The following is a 12,345-nucleotide window of genomic DNA, read 5'->3' as shown; positions in this document are numbered from 1 at the left end:
ACTCCACTAACAAAAACAAAATTTCTCAATTTAGAAGTTCAAATATTCTCATACCAAGGTGACCCAAAAAGAGGTGATGTCAATGGCATTTCATTAACAACGAATTTCATTAATAGATCCCCCCCTTTAAAGCAAGTATTTAGATTAAAATCAGCCTGGACACCCTTGCCTAGACTGAGATGGTTTCAGAAGACCTATGAGAAGAGTGACTTCAGTGTTTGCTTGTGCTGTGCCAGGCACACAGCACGACTTTGTCATTTTCAGTGCTGTGAAAACGTGTCACACACAAAGGTGTGCCCAGACAAGGTGAACATAATTTTTCTCCACAAGAATGACTATCTCAGCCCCAGTCCTTCAGAATACTTTGTGCCTACACTGCCTGCTGAACTGCTCCATGGGAAGTAGCTCATATCTGATCATTGCCCAACACTTCCCTGAATGTCAGTTGTTTCTTAGAAATAAGCCAATACCATATACTTTACAAATGAGGAAATATAACCATTTCAGCTTCCTGGTTGTGAATCAAGAATATTCCTGGAGTCCTTGAAGCCTCCTATCTTTTTATCAATCAGACATAGAAATGCATATACTTCAGTTCTTAGTCAATCTAGAAGCAAGACTCACTAAACATTTTAATAAAATGCTCACATCAATACTGAACCTCACTAGGAATGCCTTCAACAGTCACTGCTGATCTTCTGTGATTAATCAAATGCCCTTTCACAGGGAGGTGTCTATGTGAGCCAAGTGAAAAACCATTAAGATCTAAGACCATCTAACTCTAGTCATTATATGTCTTCCCAGCTTTTTACCTCCAGGTGCCAAAGAAAGAAATTGTGCTGGAGCACAGGACGACCATTAACTCTCCCCAGCAAGTACAGGGGATATATAACCTATACTCCCATGCAGACCAAACTGTCCAAATAACTTCTGTTCATCCAAGATTAGGACAGTAAAATGCTCTCATTTCTCATAGGATAATGTTCTGAGGAAGCAGTTGTTGTAATGGGGATGCAGGGAACAAGTGATAGCTGCCCAAGTTAGGTTGAGACGCTGTGTCTTTTTTAGGGTTTCCCAGAGCACTCTTTTTAATTTTTGTCAAACTGAATAATTTTTAGAAAATCTCATGTGCAGTTATTCATATTTTTCTCATTCTCTGCTAAAATTGCTTTTCCCGGAGCTGCAGCACATGTTGCTGCAATGAGCAATGTTTAAGAAGCTGAATGCCAAACAAAAATCCTTGCTGTTGAAATGTCACAGTCAGCTACTATGATACAAATGTGGGTGATGTTAAATGGAAGAGAGTTGGCTCCTTAGTCCTCACTCCACATATGTTACAAAGAGCAGCTATCCTGTCTTCCTGGTGGACACAGAACAGAACAACTGTACTGCTTTTCCCTAGAATCAAGAAAAAGGTGGAGCTACAGAGAGGCCCACAGCAATTAGAACTGAATTATAAAACTAACAAAGAACTCCAATGTTTTTTCGAAGCACCAACAATAGGAAAGTACAAGGGGTTTACAAAGTCAGAGTCAGAGGCCTTCTTCTGGAATAGTAGTAGAAACACTGCACAATGTAACACTGGAGGAAGACTGGGACCCTTGAAAGAGGTCCAGAAAATACTGCACCTTCTTGCATCACACTGGGCTTCATCTCAGTATACCAAACTAACAGTCCTAAATGTCAAATTAACTGATTAGATTTGTAAATCTGAAGAGATTTACTTTTAGAGCTGAAGAGAAACTACGTAAAAATCTGCAAGAAACTATTCCATGTTTGGCATCCTGCCTCCCCCCACAGAATCAGGGGTAATGTTACTGATGAAAGCTACACATCATTAAGCAGGTGACAACTGCTAAGTCACAAAGGCACTACGAGTCCCATTATCATGACCAATTTCTGACCACCTTCAGCGATCTCCATGGTACTTCTTTCTGACCACCTGTTTAGAATAGGTAGAAATGTAAGACCCAGTCTGATTTTATGTCAAATTACTTTCTTCATATTCTAGGTCTGAATAATGAAATATGCAACTAAATAACAGTCTCCAATGTTGCATGGTTCTCTCTTTTTTTTTTTTTTTTTTTTTTGTGCAGAAGAGGGACTGGGAGGACAGAGGAAGTACTGCTTGGGCTACTCAGGATAGATTCTGACCTCTTCACAAAGGTTCCACTGTGCTGGGGAGTTTGAATTGCTATCTGTTTCTTGGTGGATACTAATTTCCTCCCAAACAGTCTGAAGGAAAATTTCTTGGCTTACAAAACCATGTCTGTTAATTTCCAGTCGTCTGTACTGAAAACCATGGATAAAAGATCCTGTTCTTAACGTGGTGGCCCTGTGTCACAACCACAGGCCATTTTATCACCGGAGACTTCAGGTCTCTAGTATTCAATATGTCCATTAGCAAGTACACAAAATCTCAATTATAAAGGGGAAATTCAAGTCTAAAGCTAAGCTACACAAGTTATAAAGATCTGTAAAATATTGTGATTATAGACTTTGTTTTCCAAAATCTTGAATTTACATATTTTAAAAAAATAAAGAGAAGGGGAAAGGGCAGGAAGAAACAGCAGTCTATACCTACTATTTCACTGATGTATGCAGTAGGTCATTTTACAGAAAGACAAAAGGCTGGTGAAATGCAGGAGCACTGCAAGCCCCTCATAACACATGACAGTTTTAGATCAAAACCTCAGTGCTGCAGAAATACTTTAACTGAATACTTACTGCTGTGTAACTGAATGTCAACATAAACAGATGCTCGGTTTCTCATTCTGTATTGCATTAATAGCAACTAGATCTTGCATATGAAGTGGGTAAGAAGTGAAGGAAAGTAGTGTACTTCTGCTTTATAACTTGTGTGTTTGCCTCTGAGGCACACAGTGAACTACTTCACAGATAAACAACCCTGTGCTACCCTTAACAATACATAATGTGCATGCAGTGCAATGCAAATACAGCCAAACTCTTACATTCCATGACAGCTTAGGGGTCAGTCACTATTACTGCAGATAGATTGCTATGCGTGGCTGCAACATCCAGTGGAACATCTTGACTAGGATGATGGTGGAAGGCAGGAGAATGCTGACCAATTTTATTGTTCAAGGCTTTATCAACACTGCTGTTGTTGTCACCCTCCTAAACTGATGTGAAAAACACCAAGCTAATGATCTGTTCATCAAACACCCTCACATCTTCCCAACTGCCCATCAGAATCCCTCTCTCCCATGCTCAGCTGGTGGTAGCTGCCATTCCATTCGAAGTATTCATTTGATCATGGTTCCAAAACTGGTATGTGGCAGTATTACAATACATACAGCCCAATCACTACTATTATTCATTGGAAGAGCTTCTGCTGGTATCCAAAGATTTCATGGCATTCGAGTTGCTTTTGGTGTAATTTGCTGCCAAGACACTCACATACTGAGCATACTTTTAAACAGCTAACATTATTGGGATTTTGACTCACAATAATTTTTGCATGGACAATACAATGTTCCAGACAGGACACTTGCAGTGTGGATGGTAAAGGGAGTCTCCAAAACAAGGGTTCTTACAGGGTCACCCTAGCTGGACTGGGTGAGACTCCCTAAAACACATTCCCGTACAATTTTTGTAATGCAGCTGGCCCATGGTCCTACCTGACCACTGCAAGATATGTATGTGTTACTATAGATCACCTTAACCTATGCACAAAACATTTCCTAACTATCTTAAGTATGTACAAAAGACTGTCCTACATGATAATTTCTGCACATGCAGGAACTGTTCCTATTGATTTTCTTACTCTTGTACAATTGATTAACTTTGCAGCAGGAACTGTCTGTGAATATCTGGGACAGCCAGATTCTTTGCCCAGGATGTTAATCGACATGCTCAAGCATACAAATTGCTCTAGGCACAGCAGGGTCTGCCTGGGAAATCTCAAGAACTGTCTGAAATTCCCACCAGGACCGCTCCTGTAACAAGCAGTCAAATACTCATTGTGCTAGAAGTTCCATCAATCACCTGGTTTCAACTTGGGCTGCTCTCTCAAACCAGTCCTTTATCTCATCTGTGCACACAACAAGCCTGGGAGCTCCTGGATCACTGTGAGTATTTAAGTGCACTGGGGGTGCACACAGGCATAGCCCTGAGAGCCAGCTACACTAAAATCATAATTAAAGAATTAAACTTTATTTTTCTGCTTAAATCTCATAGCCCTTGCCCATTAGCTCAGCTGGCTAGAGTATGGTGCTAGTAACACCAAGGTCATGGGTTCAATCTCTCTATGGACCTTTCACTTAAGAGCTGGACTTGATCGTTGTGGGTCCCTTCTAACTCTTCTAATACTTCTAACAGAGTATTTTGTGATGCCTGTCCAAATGGTGTCAGTATCTGACCTAGCAAACTGTCTTCAAAGATCAGATGAAAGGGGCTAAGAACTAACTAACTACTAACTCATACTGCAGTAAATGCCCAAAGATAGGTGATATTTATGCCATGCATGAGTTTGGTTGTGCTGGATCAGACCACCGATTTTGACTGAGTGTGCAGACATCAACATTTCTAATAGGAAATCACCTAATGCAGCACTGGTACTCAGATTTGTGGTCAATTGTTTCTGGGAACAGTAAAAGCTGGAATATTGTCCATATATATAGCAAAGAATGGAGCTTTTCCTATTTCCTTTTCAGATCAAATGTTTATCTACTACAAAAACCTATTCACCATCCCTCCAAGTTCATAAATCAATTGCAGCACATGTGGGCTTAACTATTTAAAGGAGATGGCTTTTCTGCTCTATCAGTGATGAAGAGACTATCTGGGGAGCAGGCAACTGCTCATTCTACATTCTGCCTTCTTCGGTTCACCTGATGTTGTCAGCAGTGTGTCAGGCAACATCTGGGAAAACAAACTCGTCTCATCTGTATTCCACCCATCACATACAGTACTGCCTTATCAGCTGCTCCTTCTGCTCTGGGACAGAGCAGATCACAATGGATTTAATGCCTGTGTTTCCCTGTGAGGGAACTGACACGAGATTCCATGTTTAACAATGAAGTGTAGAAGCCAAGTGTCCAAGCTGCACACCTTCAATAGTTTGTTCTGGAGTTTCTTCATGTAAGACTGAATTGAAAAATCCACAATACCCTCCAGCCTGATATTTGCAAATCACAGCTGTAATAGATGAATGTTTCACAGGCATTCTTTTTCTTTTATTTAATGTTCAAAGAAGACCATTTTCAGTTTCCAGTTATTTTGTGGGATGCATTGCTGTAATAGATACATCTACCACATTAAGACCAAAGCTGATTAACACAACTGAAGTGATCATATAAAGTGAATTTACACTGCCAACTAACTTTCCAGTTTGCAGTCACAGCCATATGTGTCCACATAAATTTGGAAGAATTATGTGTGGGCCATGCTGAGTAGAGCAAGAAGGAAGTATGTAGCTGTGGAATAGTTCAATTACTGGCACCATTACCAGCAGCCCACACTTCAAGGATGCTTATTGCTGATTACTAACTGCACACAGCAAGTTTAGTTAATGGGACAGAGTTCACAATCTGAATAGCTTGAATTGAGGCAGAGCTTTTAAGCACCCATCTATCTCCCTTGAGGTTATTGCCAAGGCAGTGAGGAGACAGGCCAAGTTATGTTGGGGAAGGCTACAAGCATTTTAGTAGAACTGGCTGTTAAAATCTTCAATCTAACTGGTTTGGAGAAATACATGCAGCAAGATGTCATCTCGACTGTGTCTGACCCTTTGCCTGGAAATGCTGTTGTTTTGGCTCAGCTCCAGAGTTAAGTCTCCTCCTCTTCTGTCCCATTCCCTATCAAGTACCCCAAGCAAAGGTACACCTTTCCCTGGCCATTCTTGCCTGTGCTCCATCCCTCTTCCAAGCAGGCTGCTGGTAGTTTGGCAGCACCTGCTTCTAGGGAGAGAATGAACCTAGGCTCTTTGTGGTGCAACAGGAACGTGAACAGCTGTGTCACTTTGCAAAAGGAAAAATAAGTCTCTAAATTTTAGAAGGAACACCTGACATGCCTAATTCACAGAAGCAAAGTAGATATATTGGTTTGCTGGACCTAGAAATTCTGATATAATCTGTGGTACCTTGTCTTCCCTTTCTTGCAGTGTCCAGTTTTCCTCTAAAACCTGAGAGAAAACAGCAGCCACAGCCAAGACTAATTCTCTACGCCTTCCTTCAGGATATTGGCTGCTCTGACTCTAAGCTAAACAGCATGTATTTTAAGAGCTGCATGATATATTAAGAAATGCTGCTAAATACCAAGTATTTTAGTCTCCAAATTCTGTATTTTGAAAAACGAATACGCTACTGGAAACTGCTGCCAGAATTCTAAATAGCTACCTGAAAACAAAAAAGCATCCATACTATTTATGGAGGATCTAATATTATGTGCTCCCTTCCACTGTTTGAGCAGGAACAGGAGCAGAACTTCTCTCAGGACTTAAGGGCTTAAATCTAACATGCCAGCTCATGCTGCCTTAGAAGGAAAAGACTGGAAGCTTATACATATCCAATGGGAAAAAAACAAACATGAAATGAAATGTTTTCTGTAGCAGCTAAAATGTGTTCCAAAACAACTGAACACTGGTGAATGAAAGCTAAGAAGAAAGTTCTCATGCTATTACTCAGTTTAAACCCTTTTAGAAGTCAGAAATTGGTATTGATTACAGGTTTAAAAAAGAACTATGGAGGGTCATTTAAACTGAAACATAGTATATACTGTAACAGTGAATCCATAGATCACTTCAGAGAAAGACAGGCTTTCTAGTAAACATCCAGCACCAGCTGTATGTTTTCTTAACACCAGGCAGCATAATACAGCTCCCAAGAGTGCAGGTGAAATACATGAACCCAAACCAATCATTAAATCCTCTCTAGGGGCTACATAAGAAACAAATGAGATGAGCTCCTACAGCTGTCTGTAAACAGCTCCTCTTTCGTCTTTGCTAAAACCTGCAGGATGATCTGGATATGAGCCAGCATCATTCCTGGCTTTTTAAAACTCTGTTTATAACTCTTTGCTCTCCTTTGGCAGTGTCTGTCACATTCCCCTATGCTCAGTACTACATACTGTATTTTTTTGGCCACTGAAATCAGGGAAATTGCTTGGTATGGGGAATGATGAGCTCTGAACAAGAGGGGCAAACCTGGAGAGACCTATTTATGCATGAATACCTGTCTCCAGCCAGAAAGTCCTCAACCTAAAGCCTATGGGTTACATGCAAGATAGTCTAGTGTTGATTTGGGTCACCAGTCATACAAAAAAATTCAGGCTGAGTGAAGAGGGAGGGACAAAACAATTCTGCTCTGTAGCCTCATATATGCTCAGTGCTTTGCCTATAAATCAGAAATTTGGGGATCACTGAAGTAAGCTCTCTTGGTTATTATTTACTTAACTAGATTGGACCATACCCAAATGACCAGAAGGAAAACACTAAGAGGTCTGTCTTCCCCAGCTGAGAGGCTAATTAAAAACCCTACAATTTGCAGAAAAGCACATGTAACATAGACACGTACAAGATTTGTAAGAACAAACCTCCTCCTTGCTATGAAGCTACAAACAGCAGAAGGAAGCTCTCTAGCTAATTAGGTTAATATCAGCTTATGGCTTCATGTAGAAGAACCAATGAAAAATAAAAACAGAAACAAAGTATTTTTCTCAAGAATCAATTTTTCCCTTTTCCATCTCTTTCTAAAGCTCTCTGTATTCATTATTTCACAACATGGTGTGCTTTGTGCTTTGACTTCCCTCCTTAGTAAGTACAGCAATTTGCTAAATTGTAGTTTTTTTTCCTTGTTTTAGGGTGCTGTTCAGAACAGGCTGGGAAGTCATAGAAATTATTGCCACAAACTTCAAATGCTAAAATCTGAATACTTCATTCTACCACCACAGGAAAAAAACATACAGCTCAAAATCAATACTGTGCCTCCATGTTCTCATTTAAACTTTTTAACTCTGAAAAGATTATTACTTTGAGTGAGTGATTTCCCCCCTCCCCCCTCACTGACTGAACACTTTTCATATTCATTCCTTTTGGAAGGGCATCCAAATAAAAAAAGGTAGCTATTGTACTAATGCTACCTCATCACAGTGTGTGTACTTAGGGTTTCACACACCTGTGCTTGAGGAATGCAGGGCAGTTGAGTGTCTCCAGTAACAGACTTGGGCTTATTGAGCAAGATACTTAGGATTCCACCATTGCTACTAGGATGAAGTATCCTTAAAAAGACATGATGTGATCAGATGGACAGTCAGAATCCTCTTATTAGCAGGTAAAATTCTAAGCTGCTAAACAAAATAATTCAATAGCTGCTCTCATTCCAGAGAAAGTGCACTGATTTTAGCCACTTAGCATCTTCTAGCTAAGTGCAATTGTGTTACAATCATGTCAGTTAGAATTAGCTGTCGTCAGGGACAATATTTGTAGGCAGCAGTTCCCCTGCAATTCACCAGTCAAGGGAGACGGGGAACAAAGAGGTGACATCAAATCAGAAGTGCATGAGTGACACCTGTGTCTGTGTGTCTTTACCTTGAGCTCGTCTGCATCATAGAAGTCAATGCGCACAGCAGGGACCATCCACGTCTGGAACAGAGTTGCCAGGATCTGCTTGGCAATTGCATCTGCGATGAGGTGAAAGTGGAGGGGGTTTCGCCTGGTAGGAGAAGGGAAAGAAACACATTAGTTCAAAGGTTTTTAACTCCTACTCTTAAAGGACAACATCAGAATTTACAAAGCTTTATCTGTGTCTAAGATGTTGAGTTTTGAGTGTGCAGCATGTCTGGTGGAGTCCTGCTCTGTGGCCAAAAATGCTGAAACACAATTTTAGTACAAATAACCCAACAAAAGACTCGATCAGTTTCTGGGTGGATATGAACATACAGATCCTTTGACTTCAGGGGAATGTGATGATTTATAACAGCTAAGAGTCTTGCCCCTTGCACCAGCTCCTTAAATAAGGCCAAGTTAACACCCCTTTGGGGACTTGAGCTCTGGAAGTGATTGTTTCAGTTTCTAGGTGAACCTGGTAATTTATCTTTGTGGTAAGAACATTGTCTATGGAGAAATGAGGGTGCAGTGGAAGGTTAAAAAATACAAATTCGAAAGAGGTGAAGTTCTGGGACCTTTGAGTTTACAAAGAACTTTTCTACAAAGCAAACTTGGGGAATCAACAGCTGTCCCATAGGAACCCAAAATTAGATGTTTCAGGTGAGTGCCTTCTAGCTATTCACTGGGACAGCACATCCAGCACATCCTTTTTTCTAATAGGAGGAATGATTAAATAAAGGCAAGAAGAAAGGAAACAATTTACTTCAAAACACCCGATCTGGACTCACCTCTGTAGCTACAAGACTTGGGCTAACTGAAAAGCTTCAAAACAAGATGGGTATCAGTAGGAGTGGCAAGCTCTAACAAAGTGTATGAATTTTTCTATACTAATGTGAGCTTAAGACATTATAAATACCTTGTTTAATTCCCTTCACCTCCCTCCCTTTTTGGAGGACAGTAAGCAACAAAATTTCATCTTAACTTCTGTGGCAGGAAACCTACCAGTGGAAGTTAGTCACAAATTGTAGTCCTCCATGTTTACCCCTAGCTTAGCAACTTTCCCTGTCAGCAGAAAAAGGCAGACCTTGAAAAAACCACTAAGTAGACAAATGGCTTGTTTAGACTTTACCATGGATCAACCTTTCTTTGATCCCTAGAGTGGAATAGTGGACTCTCATTTCTATGGAATTTGTAAAGCTAAATGAGTGTACTTGTTAATTGATATTTTTCATCTACCAAGAGAAGTATTTTGTTTCATATGTTGATTAAAGCAGAAGATGAATGATGCTACTACATTCTTCAGTGTGAATGAGAAGTGAGGAAAACTATGTTAGTTCAAGACAATATACTTCCATAATATTTTTGGGCTTAACCCAAAAATGAAGGTTATTTTTTCTCCATTAATGAAAAATGCGTGCCTTCCTCTTTAAAGTTTCTCTTCTTGCTTTCATGAGTAATACTGCTTCCCACTGAACAAAGTCCACAGAAAAATGTAAAAATACATATAATGGTTCATAGTATTTTAACAGACCCCTCAGCAGAAAGAGGAGCTTGTGAGAAGAAATGTGTGACTGGATTTTGGAGTCTCAGAAATATTGTACCTAAGATCCAACCCAGCACCCGGGCTGTCAGTGAAACTGCTGTAGTGGTTTCAAGGACACAGTGGATCACATTATGGGCTTACAGGAAAAGCAGAAAAGGGCTGGGTAGAAGCCTTGTATATGAGAGAATCATGATGGCAGAATAAACCCACAGCTGACCTGCCTTAAACAATGTCCAAAACACTAAGCCACAACGTGCTTTTCAAAAGACAAAGGTCTTTCAATCTCCAGCTTGCCCTGGAGGGAGGAGGGGAGAGGGAAAGGCGAAAGCTGCCAGCTGCTGAGCGTCCCATTACCAAGCTAAAGGGATCACAGCAATTACATCTGCTTCACCAGCCCAGCAGGAGAGTAGAAGAGCACATCCTGGCTCATGCAGATTCCGCAGTAACCAGGCACCTTGCCAAGAAAAAAAATCAGGAAATAGCAGTGATCAGGAAATACATCTCATTAGTAGAGACAAGGCCAAGAAAAACAAAGTACAACACCAGTGGGTTTGGGTACAGGCAAAGCAGTATCTCAAGACAAATAGATGTTCAATATCAACATATGCATCCCACATAGGTCCCTCTGCTAAGCCGAGGCTGAATCTGGATTCTGGTAGGACTATTTCCCAGCTGGTATTCCTCAGTAATTTCCTTCCTTTTTTTTTTTAATTTTTTTTTCCTAGAGTTATCTTATATTTTAAAGTAGAATATGAAGAGTAAAAAGTCAGTAAAAAAAAAAGAAAGCTCCAGCTTCTTTCAAGTGATCATTTAGTTAAATGTAATTGATATAGAATATTTCAAGATGAAACCCACTAGAAAGAAAAAAATCTGGCACAAAGACACTCCGATGTTCAGTAGCAGTTTATACTTATCTGAATGACCTAGAGTGGATGAAACTTAAATGGGAACAAGTGGGTGACATTTACTTTAGTTCATCTCCTACTGGGAGAAAGAAAAAAGGATAGCTGTACTCCCACACAGAAACCTCTTTCAAGTTGTTAGCCTCATGGTAAAGATTCAGCTGGAAGGAAAGTGTGTGTCAGAGGCAAAGCAGAAGATTATCACTTACAAAAATATATCCCCAAAACAGTATAGTGACCTGATGACATCTACAACTAAATGTGCATCAGCCACAGAAAATTTTACTCCAGACGAGATTTCAGTTCTGCGAAATGCGAGGTTTAGCACAGTGCTGGAAGCCAACAGTGCACAGCCTCAAAGCTGGAAGACCTTCTGAAGGTAACCGTACTAGCATACACACAGATGACATCTTTCACCTCTTCTGCTGTCTGCAATATGCGAAGCCTAAAAGATATGGATTGCTTCAAAGTGTTTAAGAAACAAGTTTAGAAGCTGGAAGATCAACCAACATTCATTATAAAAGATACAGAAGAGATTCTGCAAGATGAGAAATCTTTCTCAAGAGATATACGAAAGGGATGCCAGGATTATCTGACAACATGATTGAATCACTGGCTCTAAGAATTAGGGATGACAATCAGGATACTGTGAAGGATTCCACTGAAAGCTGAATTTCATTAAACTTGGACATTTTGCTCATTTTCCACTGGGCACATCAAAAGAACTAAAAATAAGACACATAAGGGCTGGTTGTATCTTGTACTGATAGAAATCACTATACTATAATGGCAACAGTATATGCAGCTACGGAGTAACATGGGTCAATATACGGCAGCTGTGGTAATCTTCTCCCACAAAACTAACAGGTTTTGGAAAATCCCCAGCACTCATGTGAATTAATCTGTTTGGAAATAAATGTTTCTAGGATCCCAGGTTCCAGAGCTCTGAGCCCCAGGTCTTCCAGATTCCTTACTGCAGAAGCAGGTATTGAAACAGCCAGAGAATTTCTCACAAGGTCCAGAAATACTTAATCTTATTTACTACAATGATTTTGAACATTTGAATTTCTACCAACTATAACTTTTCAGAGTTTCTGCTATATGGAAAATGCTGATGCATTAATGTCTCATTATGGTAAAATGTAGTTCCAAAATATGGCTATTTCCCATCAAGTGGAAACTTAAGGTTCTAAGTACTATATTCAGAAAACTGCAACTCTTCATATATTAACTTATTTCCACTTATCTTAAGATCAGAACACTATCTGACAAAGTAAACCATATGTAAAGAGTACACATTTATTTTCCTAAATTACTTTCCTCAAAAGTGAACA

At 40.0% G+C, this 12,345-nt stretch overlaps 1 protein-coding gene across 1 annotated transcript in view; it reads right to left on the bottom strand.

Annotated features, from left to right (window-relative positions):
- Nucleotides 1–12,345, bottom strand: part of LARGE1 (LARGE xylosyl- and glucuronyltransferase 1) — a 267,698-nt gene that overhangs the window by 113,257 nt on the left and 142,096 nt on the right. Inside the window, exon 6 of the mRNA XM_014889284.2 lies at nt 8,549–8,672. Within this exon, the coding sequence (XP_014744770.1) occupies nt 8,549–8,672 (124 nt within the window). The remainder of the gene's footprint in view (nt 1–8,548; nt 8,673–12,345) is intronic.

Source organism: Sturnus vulgaris, chromosome 5, assembly GCF_052056855.1.
Source record: "Sturnus vulgaris isolate bStuVul1 chromosome 5, bStuVul1.hap1, whole genome shotgun sequence".
NCBI lineage: Eukaryota > Metazoa > Chordata > Aves > Passeriformes > Sturnidae > Sturnus > Sturnus vulgaris.
Note: the sequence above shows the minus strand (reverse complement) of the source record. Positions and strands in the feature narration are given on the sequence as shown.